The sequence below is a fragment of the Microtus oregoni genome, unplaced genomic scaffold, assembly GCF_018167655.1.
Source record: "Microtus oregoni isolate MIOR12 unplaced genomic scaffold, Mior012 000023F_ref0000262, whole genome shotgun sequence".
Classification (NCBI taxonomy): domain Eukaryota; kingdom Metazoa; phylum Chordata; class Mammalia; order Rodentia; family Cricetidae; genus Microtus; species Microtus oregoni.
The window spans coordinates 8206172-8219663 of record NW_024543082.1 but is presented as its reverse complement, the minus strand read 5'-3'; the positions used below and the strand labels follow the sequence as shown (position 1 = coordinate 8219663).

Here is a 13492-nt window from a genome sequence, read left to right as displayed (position 1 = left end):
CTTTGTAGAAAGTGTTGCGGATTGATCAAGATTTCCATTCAAGTCACTTTCCTTATTGATTATTTCAGGTATCTAGAAGTAGAGTGGGAAGTTAAGCGAAAAACTCACCGTGAATTCAGTAAAACCAGCATGGTGGACCTGTGCCCTAAAGTTCCTAAGCAGGACAATAGCAGTGACTGTGGGGTCTATTTGCTGCAGTATGTGGAGAGCTTCTTCCAGGTACGTGCAGACTCAGATTTCCCTTCTAACTCACAGTTACAATGTACAGTTACAAATTCTGACCAAGAAGAGGCAGGAAAATGTGACTAGGCAAGGACATATAGAAAAGACATGGAGGCCACAAGTGACCCAGATATGAGAATATGAACAAAATGGATGAAACATGAAATACAGAAAATATCAAATGAACATTCTAGAGTTGAAAACATACAGCAGTCTATTAAGAACTTGAGTGGAGTTCTTAATGTGGTTGATACATGTATGTAGGTGCCATTAGGTGACTGAGCCAGGAGGATGAGAAACAGAAACTCTCATTTAAAAGGCTAAGATCCTCATTTCGGTGGGTTGCAGGGCTGCCTAACCTTTTGACATAAGCCTTCTGCAATACAGCACTACCCTGTGCCCTGTGCTGCATTAATAGCTGTCCTGGGATGCACGTGACCTCAGGGCTGCAGGTTAGACACACCTGGAGCACACCAGCTATAGCAGGGGATAGGAACAGAAAGTGTCCACAGGTAATTCTGGAGTAAGAGAATGTAACAAAGAAGCCGAGTCCTATAGGATGCAGGTCTCATTTTTATATAATTGGAGTCCCAGAAGGCTTAGCGAAAGTGCCAGTAGGGCAGATAAAATACTAAAGAAAATTTTCCAGATGTAAAAAATACCCATTTACTTAAAAAGCTCAGGACATCATAGCTGAGGAAACAATTAGAAGCATGGCTATGATTTTCTACTTCATAGAGGCTTTATGCAGAGAAACTAAATACAAGTCTTTAAATGGCAGGGAATCAGCACTTTTCAGCACCAACTTGTTTAGTTTCGTCGTTACCAGCAGTGTTGCTTACTGTGATATGTTTTTGACCAGAGGTCTCTGTAGAGAATTCTCTCCTGCACTTCAGATTTTCCTTTGTCTTTAGTATTGGGAGGAAGATAACTGCATAGTAAAAGATGGTGCGCATTATAGAGATTTATCACACAATTGTTACAATTGTGTTTATTCTCCCCTTGTATTCCACACTGGAACTTCATCATAGGCAGACAGTTCTGGTCCTCTAGCATTGATTCCAAGTAGATTTTGATTTAAGGTTTAGAATATCCAGTGGGCGTCATTAGTGACATTTTCTTACTTAGTTTCACAATTCCAATTTTAGGTAGCCTTGATCAATAATAGAATATAGGTTAAATACAGAATCACCATGTAAAATTCCTGGGAAAAGCTAAAAATTCTAAACTTATGTTTTGTGTACTGTTGTAGCATCAAACAGGTTAAAAACAAGTCTTGAGGAACCAGTGGGTTTCCCTAAAGAAAACGGTACAAATTCTAGTAAAAATATCAGGCAGTAAATCACCACATAGGCATTTGTAGCACAAATAACAAAAACCCAGAGACAGATACGGGTTCAAGCTGAAGACCAGAAAAGCAAAGCAGTCAACTACTAGAGAGACCTTTTACCTGTACCAAATCTTCAGACCGAAGGGGTGAGGTCCTGTCTCCACGAATCCTCAGACTCCACACCACACTGAGTGCCTGTCCCCCTTTATAATCCTCTCTCTGCCCAGCCATATCGCTCCTGTCTCTACCTCCCTACTGCTGGGATTAAAGGCATGGATCCCAAGTGCTGGGATCATCTTTGTATGAGATATGTTTCTCTTTTAAACAGATTGGATCTCTGTAGCCCAGGGTGGCCTTGAACTCTTAGAGTTCAAACCCGCCTCTGTCTCCTGAGTCCTGGGATTAAAGGTGTGTGCCATCACTCCCTGGTCTGTATGACTGACTAGTATGACTGCTTTGCCCTCTGATCTTCAGGCAAGCTTTATGTATTAAAGCACAAATAATGTACCACTATAGGCATTGGCCCATATAGGGTTCCGAGATTCCAGTCAGTCCATCCTCTCACCCTGTCTTCTCCAAGATGTAAGTCCTTACATTATCCTTCAGATTTATGAATACCAGCTAAGGGTAGCCTTCCTTAGCAACTAAAAAAAGTTAACCCAGGAGAAATAACTTCTTAGTTTTAACTTAACTTTGCCATTAAATTAACACCATGGAAATGTAGTAGTTCAGAAAGCTGTTTCTTACCCTAAAAGATGACTTTTAGTGGGATTTTTCATGTTTATATCTCTGGAAATCTTTATTACCAGGGCTTTCTCCATAATAGTTCAACAGTATTAACATGTGTCTGATTTCTGAGTTCTGCTGAGTCATTCTTTACCGGTTATCACACCACTCAGAATGCAGTGTAACAGAGTAGACTATTTCGTTTTAATGCTCAGAAGTTAGCAATTTATGAAAATGATCTAAAGTTGATTGTGGCCATGGTTACCCAGCTGAGAAACTGAAAACTAATTTTGTGCTTTATGTGAGTGCTGTGGTATGGTGTGCAGCAATCTGTTGATTTTCGAAAGGTGTCATGTTTTCATTTCCCACAAAAGTGAGATTTTAAAAAATTGAAATCATGATGTCACACTAATATCATTCTTTCTTTTCTCTTCTTAGGATCCCATTGTTAACTTTGAACTCCCAATTCACTTGGAGAAATGGTTTCCTCGCCATGTAATAAAGACCAAGCGGGAAGATATTCGAGAGCTCATTTTGAAACTGCATTTGCAGCAACAGAAGGACAGCAGCAGTTAGTTAATCCGTGCAGACATGGCTCATGCTCTCTAAATTTCCTGGCAAGCGGCTTACCGGCATTGTGTCAGCTTAGAAGAAAGTAACTTGTAGTAGTTCATAAATTGTTGAAATGTATATGGTATCTTGTTTGAGTCGTTGGGCTCTTACAGCTGCAGGTGTCATAGAAGCACTTATAGAAATTAAAATTTCATAAATATATTTTTATGATTAAATATGCTTGGATTATGCAATAGCGTATGTAATGTGGGAATGTTTTCGTAAGTAATAAACCTATGTGATCTGTACTTCCACATGACTGGGTGTTGATGGGAGGTGGATTCTCCCTGGTGCCAGCCCCAGTACTTGTCAGATTTGTTGGCGAGTCACATCATATTGTAACTCTGTTCTTTGCAGCTCAAGCATGCAGTATGAATACTGTGTATTTTTTTTAAAAAGAACTTAGTATCAAGGCTTCAGAAAATGCCATTCACGGCATCCCTTCTGTATAGTATAAAAAAAAGGAAAACCATTAGATACAAATTTACCCTTTCAAAGTGCAGCTTATTATTCTCAATTGCTAAATGCAATTCCACCCCCCCCGCCCCCACTTCTTCACATGTCACAGGTAGAGGACTGAGAAGTGAGTTCATTTGTTCAGATAAATGTGGAACACACTTTAAAGTACCAAATGAGTTTTCAAAAATTATGTAGCTAAGCTTTGTTTTTTTTTTTTTTTTTTTTTTTTGGTTTTTCGAGACAGGGTTTCTCTGTGGCTTTGGAGCCTGTCCTGGAACTAGCTCTTGTAGACCAGGCTGGTCTCGAACTCACAGAGATCCTCCTGCCTCTGCCTCCCGAGTGCTGGGATTAAAGGCGTGCGCCACCACCGCCCGGCTTAGCTAAGCTTTGTTAATTTGAGGTATAGCTGTATAAATATTCATTCCTACATTACTCTAGAATGTGTGTATACAGTTTCTATAAAAGATAAAATTGGTGTCCTCATAATTTTAACAGAGAAAATACTTTTAAACTTCTATTTATTATTTAGAACCAAATATGTAATTTTATAGTTTGGTTACCCATGATTCATCTGCAAAGCCAGATTTCTTATTTCTTTTATATTTTTAAGTTATAGTTTTAAAGATTATGATCCCTCAGGGATCTCACTCATACAGCACCCAATATTTTATTAAATATTCAGGTAACAGTTCTACTGAATTTATGTGATGATGGTGGTATTATCTAGTAAGCACTTTAGAATCTTATGCTATCAGAAATATTTTTAGGGAGATATGATCATATTGTTTTCTCAGATAATGGGTTTTAGAATATTATTTTAAACATATCTTGGATTTACAGTTATAACTGTTGTAAAGCATTTGAAACAAAGTAAATTTAAGATAAAACTAAGAAGTCTGAAGGTTTTATTTCAAAATCAAGTGACTTGGGTTGCCAGTTAGCCTTAGTGTCCTCAGATTCAGCTGGTCTTGTCTCTCTTTGCACTGTTCAGGATACATGGCTTTGGGGATTTTACATGAAAGTGCTTATTAACTGCATATTTCATTCCCAACTTATGTATGTTGGCGAGAAAACTTTTTTTTAAAGTGGCTGTTAATTGTTTTGTACATCTAATTTTGGAAAGCAAGTGTATAAGAGATCTTATAATTTCTGACCTTTTCTGTTTGTGTGTTTTTCAAAGATACCACTGTCCTTCATCATGTTTTGGAGACTGTTTAAAATTTGTTTTCCTAAATTCATGTAGAAATAATGGTTTGAGGATGTCAACATTTTATATTAAACATGTTTTCAATTCATTAAATTGAGGAGTAATCTTTTCTTAAATATGAAACACTGCTAGAAATGGGTGATATTATCACCTCTGTGATGGGTAAAAGTTAAATCACTTCCTGTGGTGGTGGATAACAGTCAAAACTCTAAAAAAGTACTGTATAAAATTACCTCAGGATGGATATGGGAGTATATAGGAAACATAAATATTTATGTTTATTATGCCAGAATTGTATTTTTAACTATTGTGTACTGCATATACCATGTAATTGGATGTTTAAATTATTTTTTTTCACATTTTAGCAGGTGTACAGTTAATTTGAATGTCTTTTTGTTTAAAGGAAAATAATACTTCAAGTCGAGCAACTTAATTAGATAAGTGTTGCCCCAGTCCAGAACACTCCCAAATCTGAAGTGTTCTGAGCACCAGCATGATATGACAAGTAGAAAATTCCATTCTTACCTATGATGGGTGGCAGTCAAAACACTAAAATACTGCTTACAATTAGCTCAGCATATGTATGAAGAGTAGATATGAAACATACATGAATATCATGCATAGATTTGACCCCTTCCCTCAAGATATAGCCATGCACTTGCAAATATTCTAAGATCCAACACATGCAATTCTTCTGCTCCTGGTATGTCCCATGATACCCAGCTCCCATAACTGCTAATAGCCAGCAGTACACGTGAGGAAATGCACGCCGGGGTCATGGGGCTCGGTGGGTAAAGGCATTGGCTGTGTAAGCCTAGTGTGCTAGTTTGCTTTCTGTTGCTGTGGTAAACACGATGACCAAACCAGCTCGGGGAGGAAAGGGGGTTCACTTACAGGTCACAGCCCCTGAGGGAAAGAAAGCAGGGCAGGAACTTGAAGCAGAAACCATGGACGAACACTGCTGGTTCAGTTCCTCTGCCAGCATTTTGCTAGACACACAAAAGATGAACTTTTTCCTTTTTGAAAGCAAATATTTACTTTTTATAATACTTGGTATTTATTAACTGAAAGTTTTATACATTTTGGTTTTATATCCATTTACTGTTACTCTCTTCGAATGCCTGTAGCAAGCTTTCTTTGGGGCCTCAGCCAGCTCCCAAATCCTGACACAAAGACTTAGTTATGAATTAGTTCCTTACGAATGTTTGGCCTTATGCTTGTTTCACTAGCTCTTTCAACTTAAATTATCCTGTTTCTTTTCATCTGTGTTTGCCTCGGGGCCTTTTACCTTCCTTTCCTTCTGTTTTGTATATCTTACTTTTCTGCTGTTTCCACGGCTGGCTGACAACTGCCTGGCTTCTGGTCCCAGCCCTGTCCCTAGGACTATCCCTCTCTTTCTCCCTTCTCTCTCCAGCCTAGATTTCTCCTCCTACTTATTCTTCGCCCACCAGCCCTGCCTATCCCTCCCCTACTCAGCTATTGGGCATTTAGCTTTTTATTAGACCAATCAGGTGCCTTAGGCAGGCAAGGTGAAACAAATACAATGTATCTTTCCATATTTAAGCAATTACAGCATAAACAAATGTAACACACTTTTATACAATTACAGTAATAGTCCTCAACATAAGCAAAAGTAACACATATTTGCATAGTTAAAATAATATTCCACAGCAAATGCTCACAGTGACGTCCCCTTTGTTACTCAACTTCATGCCCTTTTTGTTGTTTATTAAGAATTCTCTGGTCTTTTTTTTTATGTCTGATTTGTTTATTGCTATTTTATTTATATATTTATTGGTTTTTTTTAACTTTTTTTTTATTGAGAAAAGAGAAAAAAAAAAACAAATTTCCTCCTCCTCCCAGCCTCCCATTTCCCTCCCCCTCCTCCCACCCTTCTCCCCCTCCCCCCACTCCTCTCCCCCTCCCTCTCCAGCCCAAAGAGCAGTCAGATTTCCCTGCCCTGTGGTAAGTCCTAGGTCCTCCCCCCTCCGTGCATTTCTAGGAAGGTGAACATCCAAACTGGCTAGGCTCCCACAAAGCCAGCACATTACGTAGGTTCAAAACCCTGTGCCATTGTCCTTGGGTTCTCATCAGCCCTCATTGTTCGCCATGTTCAGAGAGTCCGGTTTTATCCCATGCTTTTTCGGTCACAGTCCAGCTGGCCTTGGTGAGCTCTCAATAGATCAGCTTCACTGTCTCAGTGGGTGGGTGCTCCCTTCGTGGTCCCGACTTCTTTGCTCATGTTCTCCCTCCTTCTGCTCCTAATATTGGCATAGCCAAGGGCCCTGGGCTCTAAGTCTTACCCGCTGTGGTCCATGCCAATATTTAGGTCCTTGTCCAGCTGAAATTTTCATGTATACCATGTCAGAAGCACTTTTTTTTTTAATCTTTGTTTTCCATTTGGTTTTTGGACCATGGGCAGAGCTCAGGCACTTTGTGTGAGAATGTTGTTTCTGTAAAGATGGTTATTTAACTCTCCCTGGTCCCCACCTTGTTAGCTCTACTGAGGGCTGACCAGAGGCCAGTGGAGCTGCCTGGGTATCTGCAGGGAGGCTGAGGCCTGCTGAGTGCTGCCCCAGCCCTCCCGCCTTAGTAGCATGGGTGGGTCACCAGGCACCTGGTTGCCCCTCTTGACCAGCTTGGGATAAGAGGGCCACCTCTGTCCCCATAATTGCTTTCCTCTGCTACCCACACTTGTTTGAGGTTGTGCTGACAGGTTTTTCTTTTTCTCGTAGATTTTTTTTTTTTCCTTCCAAGTCTACTTTTCGTATTCACAACAGCCAGGGACTTGATGTATTTTACACCACATTAAATAGTCTGTTGCCTTAAAAAAAAAAATAGAGCCCCAAATGAAGGACGCTAGTAGGAAAACAAAATACACGACTGGGCTGAAGCTCCTACCTCGGATTACACCGAGAGGCAACCACCGACAGCATTTAACGACTACCAGGGTTTCTATGCAGAAATAAAAGAGTTAAAAGTGCAAAAAAAAAAAAAAAAAAAAAGAATTCTCTGGTCTAATTACTGCTTCCTGTTGGAGCATGGATATGGGGGCCATCCACTGGGGCATAGGCCTCTTTTTCCTTTAGCTTTTTTTATTTGTTTAGCTTCTCATTACTGCCTAGGCCCACCTCCCAGAGGTGGTATTGCACACAACAATGGGCCTAGCCCTCCCTCATCAGTCAGCAGTCTAGATAATTCCCCAAGGGTCTCAGGTCAGTCTCATCTGGGCAGTTCCTCAAATGAGACCCCCTCTTTCCAAGTGACTAGTTTGTATGAACTTGACCATAAAAACTAATCAGGACACATAGTGACCCGAGTTTGGTTCCTGGAACCTGTGAGAAGGTGGGAAGAGATGGCTGACTTTATGTTGTTCTCCAGCCTCCACATAGCTGTGCCCTGCTCACCCACACACATGTTATGTACATGTGCACACGTAGATGCATACGCTAATCATAAATTAAGAAACGAGCTCTTCCGTTTTTGAAAGCAAACATTCGTTTCTGGACAGATAAACAAGTCTAATAATTTGGTAAAAATAGAGTCTCTCTGAGAGTGGGTGAAGCTATGTTAGCGAAGAATATTGGTGAGAGGCAACAGACCGTGAAACGCATGCTAATATCCAGAGATTATTTGTAGAGTAGATAACAAATTTTAATTTAAAACTCTCGAGATTGGTGTGGAGGGATGAGTGTTTTGTTTGATTTTGTAAGTCCTCTTCAACCAGATAGTGCCTGAGAAAGTTTTAAACGTCTTAGAAATCACCTTTTATTTATTTATTTATTTATTTATTTTTTGGAGGGGAAGGTCAGGAAGGGAAATGCCTCAGTGTTGTGTCATCCTGTTCCAGCCTGTTTGTCTATCCTCCATTCTCCTTCCTCCTTCGCAGTACGGAACTACTCACTCAAGCTGTACTTCAGATCCGTTAACTGGCATATTTCTGTGGGATTTTGTAAACGCTGCCCATCACATGTCATCGTGTGTCATCATGTGTCGTCACGTGTCAGAAGACAAGGTTCTTTGTATATGAGACTTAGTCATGAATTAGTTCCTTACGAATGTTTGGCCTTACGCTTGTTTCACTAGCTCTTTCAACTTAAATTATCCTGTTTCTTTTCATCTGTGTTTGCCTCGGGGCCTTTTACCTTCCTTTCCTTCTGTTTTGTATATCTTACTTTTCTGCTGTCCCCGTGGCTTGTGTTTATTCAAATGATCTCATCTGTAAAATTGTATTCTTTTCGGGGGACTGGAGAAATCAAAGGGTCAAGAAGACCTCAGATGAAGATGTACTTTACTTAAAGTTACCATAGTAACAACAGTGTGCCATAATTTTCAACCAGGTATATGTGGAACCAGGTAATGGACTATTGTTTTGTGATGTGAATGCCACTTTGAAGCCCAAGTCAAAGCTGAATGCCTGGTTTGGTTTTGCTTCTGAATAGGTTAATCATTCTCATGTGTTCATTTAAACTCGATTTTCGGCGTAATTTGTAATTGCAGCACTTCTAGTCCCAAGCAAGTGATGCCTAATCTAAGTCTGTTATCCAACATTTTGCTAGACACACTGGTGTGGGAGGTCTTTCTGTATATGTGTTGCTTTTATTGGTTAATGAAGAAATAAGCTGCTTTGGCTTGTGATAGGGCAGAATAGAGCTAGGTGGGAAAACTAAACTGAAAATAGGCAGAGTCAGAAGCCATGGAGCCCCCAGAGGAGAAAGAGGTGAGCCAACAGCTGGAACCTTGCTGGTAGGCCACAAACCTCATGCTAAGGTTCCACCTGGTGGTTCCATGGCTTCTCCCTAACTTTGCCTACTCTCTCTATATCTCTTTCAGCCTGGCTGTACTCCATCTAGCCATTGGCTGAAAGCAGCTTCTTTATTCATTAACCAATAAAAGCAACACATACAGAAGGACTTCTCGCACCAACACACACACACACACACACACACACACACACACACACACAAATGAACGCTTTCCTCTTTTGAAAGCAAATACTTCATCTCTTCCTAACACCCCAGTACCCTCCCTCTCATCTCGCTTCATGACCTCTTTTTATGTTGTTGTTGTTGTTGATTGATAGCTCCCTGGTCTAATTTAGTGTTTCCCATGTCAACATGGATATGGGGGCCTTCTACTGGGGCATTGACAGTCTACTAGTGGCCATACCCCAAAGGAGAGTGACATTTCCCCCAGCAGCCAACCACCAACTGCTAGTAGCTCTTTCACCAAGGGTGGGATCTCAGGGGTCTGTCCCTATTCATGCTAGTATTCTGGTGATTACTCATTTCCAAGTAACACTTACATTGCTACTCCTGTTTCTAAAACGCCTTTTGTAACACTTACTCTCAAAGAATAATCATACAGAATAATTCATCCTTCTGTTCCTAGAAATTTGTATAAAAGTTTGATTATGTTTATCCCACGTACACATGAACCAAAAGGCCATCAAATGCTGGAAACGTTCTGCATTTGAGGAGGTTTTTCTCAGTTTGAGTACAGCAGTGTTTTCCAGACTACCTTGGTTCTCAGGAGCTTTTCATTCTTTGGAGTAGGATAACAAAAACAATAATTCCCACCAGTATTTGTTAATTGAGATGTGTTCCTGTGTTCGCAATCATCAACAAATATTTAAGACATAACTTCTCCCCTTTGATTCAAGTTTTCACGTTTCTTAGCCCTACTAATATTTTACAGGTCTCACTGTGCAATCCAGCTTCTTAGAAGGGCCGGAAATATTTATTTGAGGCTGTCACATAATTGATAAGCTCTTCCCGTGCCATGAGAACATTGACAGTGACACCGTTAAGGATTCTAAGGGACATGTGCTTTAGATAGTATTTTTTTTCAAAAATTTCACCAGAATATGTAAAACTAAATTAATTTTTTAAAAATAGTAACTCCAAATTCCCACAGGGATTTTTTTTTTTTTTGGTTAACTTTGCTTTCTATTTGCTTAGGTAGATGAAAATCTTTACTAGTAAAGAATTCTATCTGATTCCATTTGGTGGAGGACACCATTTGTCGACTGAGTTCCTCATGCTCTGATGAATATCCTGCAAATGCCGACCTAGGCTATGTTAACTCTTTTATCCCAAGAATATGCTGTTATTTCCTCAGGACACAATGGGAAGGCCACTAAGAAAAACTGTTCCATCAGAAGTAGTCAGCTCTAACCAACTTGACGACAGTTGTTCTAGGGTACGAGGCCATGGAAACACCTCACTGTCCACAGAACCCCATGAAAACAGCCCCTAAAATTCTTGGTAGATACTTTCTCCCTGCTATTTTGCTTGTTCTGGCTTTTCCATACTAATTTGAAAAAAGTTGTCTTTCTGCCTGTTTCTGTCACGGTGAACTCTTCCACTGCAAGGTCACTACCGTCTCAGATGGCAGGGACTTCATGTTTGATAGAAAATTTGGCAACAGTTATTTTTAACATAGTTTATGCTGTATGCTCAATATTTGCCAGGCGGTATTTTAAGTCACGCTGTGTGGGTGAAATGAGTTGATCTGTTAATTCTCTCGGCAGCTCTCCCAATGGGCCCCCCTTTATTATTCTTTACGATGCACAAGGAAGAAGGCAAAGGAAGTGGTTACAAAGGATTTTCTCCTATGCAGGAAAATGAGCATTTGTGGCTTACAGGTCTTTGTCTTAGGAAAACACAGAGAACGTGTAAGTCTACCGCGCCTGAGCACGGAGTCAGAGCCTTGAGAGGAAAGGGGCCCGTGAAGCACACTGCAAATGCAGGGCTTGTTGAGGGAGGCGGGGCTTACTAAGGCGCTTAGGTGGCTAGATTAGAATTCTCTCTTCCCATCTGTCCTAATTAGCTTACCTCCCTGTTTCCATAGTGTCCCTATTAAGTCAGAAAAGAAGCCAGAGCTTCTCTGAAAGGACGAGTTTTATTTTATTTCTTTAACTTATGTCAATTGACAATGGTTTTAGAGTGGTTGCTCACTCTCAGACATAAACTTTTAACTGCGAGCCTTTTTCTTGTGAACATTTGTTAGTGGAAACCTCCAAACTCCGGGTGCTCATTTTGTCGTCTCATTTCTTTGGTTTTGGCCTAAATGATTATGTTTCTTCTTTTAGGGAAGATTTCTCTGGGTATTTTGCTATTTTTTCTGGCAGGAGGAAATCTTGTATCATTCTCAGGTAATTCAAAACTAATACTTGTTTTCTGGGGACCTTTAATATAGTCAAAATAGTAATATTTGACATTGCTGTTGTGGTTGGACAATATGACTATTAATCTTTACCATTGCTTTATTGAACTGCTTTAGATTTAGAAATCATCTCCCATGATTTGAGTAATAATTCCTAGTTCAAACCTTACACCCTTGCGATGAAATTTGGTGTGTACTTAAATTTAAAAACAATCTTGAATTAAAGGATTACTAGCTAGATGGGAAGAAGCTTGAGTCCGTCTTCCTTCGATGTGCATGCATGTGTTTCGAGCATTGTCTTAAAGGTTTAACTGAAGCAGATGTCTGCTTGTCTCTGTTTGTGCCTTTTGTCCTGCCTCTCCTTCCCGGGAAGCCCCGGGGTTCTGCTCCCAGGCCATTTTCTGTAGTAACAGACCATCTTTTCTGCAGAAGTGATACAAGAACCCACGCGTGCAGTCTCCCTGCTCTTGCCTGAGAAGTCCATTGACCCTTCCCTGCCTCCCAGAAACAGGCAGCTTTTGGAGCCCACAGAGGCAGAGAGCAGGTGGCTGCTTAGAAGGCGGAGATCGATTCTGTTCCCAAATGGGGTCAAAGTTTGCCCCAATGAAAGCACTGCGGAGGCGGTGGCCAACCACGTGAAGTATTTTAAAGCCCGAGGTAAGCAGATAGCCAAACCCTTGGACTCCTTCATGACATTCAACCATCACATTTGTTGTGTGCTTTTATAGTAAGAAGGTGATAATGAACCAAATATTAGTGAGAAAAGGACTTAATCATGTTGATATAAATTGAGAGAAAGGTGTAAATTATTGTAATAGAAAATATCTAAATTTTTTAAGTATATTTGAAAGCACTACTGTGTTACTGGATATATTAAATATAATTTTTTTATTTTTCATTGTGGTAATTTACCTACATATACCCACAGCACATATTTAGAAACAAAGACTCCCGTGCTTTCCTACTTATTTTATAGATGAAGATATAATGGGCTTCTTGACTGTGTACTTTGGACATGCCAGAGATGACTCTTCACTCAGGGCTCTCACCTGGCTTTGATTAGGCAATATGATCCTGGATTCATGTCTTCTGCCATGTGAATTCACACTATGTTTCTTACACTTGCTAACGTTGCTTAATTGGACATTGTCCATATGCCTTAGACATTTGAAGGATTTATCAAATTTTGCTTTTTATGTGTTCAACAGCCAATAAAAAAGTGCTTTTATATGAATGTGATGTTACTAAGCCAAATGTAGAGGTTGATTATGAAATGATTGCAAACATCAGGCCTGCCCTATTAAACATTCATCCATTTGTTTATTGAGCACTCACTATTTCCCCTGACACCAGTTGGTACAATTGTCTTCCTCAGCTGCTACTTCATTATCTTAGCTTTCTGTCCCTCGACATTCTCTTCTACACTACAGTTTTTAAAAAAATAAAAATTTAATGGCAGTGAAAACATATCATATATGTAGTGTTTTATGTTAATATAACACGGCACAGTGTTTTAGCAGCCCCTGTGAATATGCTAGTCTTGATTGTATTTGAGGTTATTTACTCAGGAAAAGGCTCTTCTCTTCCTTTTTCTTTTTCTTTTTTTTAACACGATGGAGTTTTTTTCTCTGAGTAACAGCCCTGACTGTTCTGGAACTTACTTTGTAGACCAGGCTAGACTCAGAGACCCGCCTGTTCTGCCTCTCAAGTGCTGGGAGTAAAGGTGTGCACCACCACTCTTGACCTGGCTTTTCTTTCATTTGTTAAAA

The 13492-nt window shown here is 40.0% G+C and overlaps 2 protein-coding genes across 6 annotated transcripts in view; both read left to right on the top strand.

The window, feature by feature from the left end:
- Nucleotides 1-4643, top strand: part of Senp7 (SUMO specific peptidase 7) — a 94091-nt gene extending 89448 nt beyond the window's left edge. For all 5 annotated transcript variants that reach the window (XM_041673249.1, XM_041673248.1, XM_041673252.1 and 2 more), the window contains 2 exons: nucleotides 69-219; nucleotides 2717-4643. In XM_041673249.1, coding sequence (XP_041529183.1) covers nucleotides 69-219; nucleotides 2717-2854 — 289 coding nt within the window. In that variant the 3' untranslated portion in view covers nucleotides 2855-4643. The remainder of the gene's footprint in view (nucleotides 1-68; nucleotides 220-2716) is intronic.
- A 6984-nt stretch (nucleotides 4644-11627) lies between these two features.
- Impg2 (interphotoreceptor matrix proteoglycan 2) overlaps nucleotides 11628-13492 on the top strand; it is a 63128-nt gene continuing 61263 nt past the window's right edge. Inside the window, exons 1-2 of the mRNA XM_041673486.1 lie at nucleotides 11628-11712; nucleotides 12153-12380. Coding sequence (XP_041529420.1) covers nucleotides 11628-11712; nucleotides 12153-12380 — 313 coding nt within the window. The remainder of the gene's footprint in view (nucleotides 11713-12152; nucleotides 12381-13492) is intronic.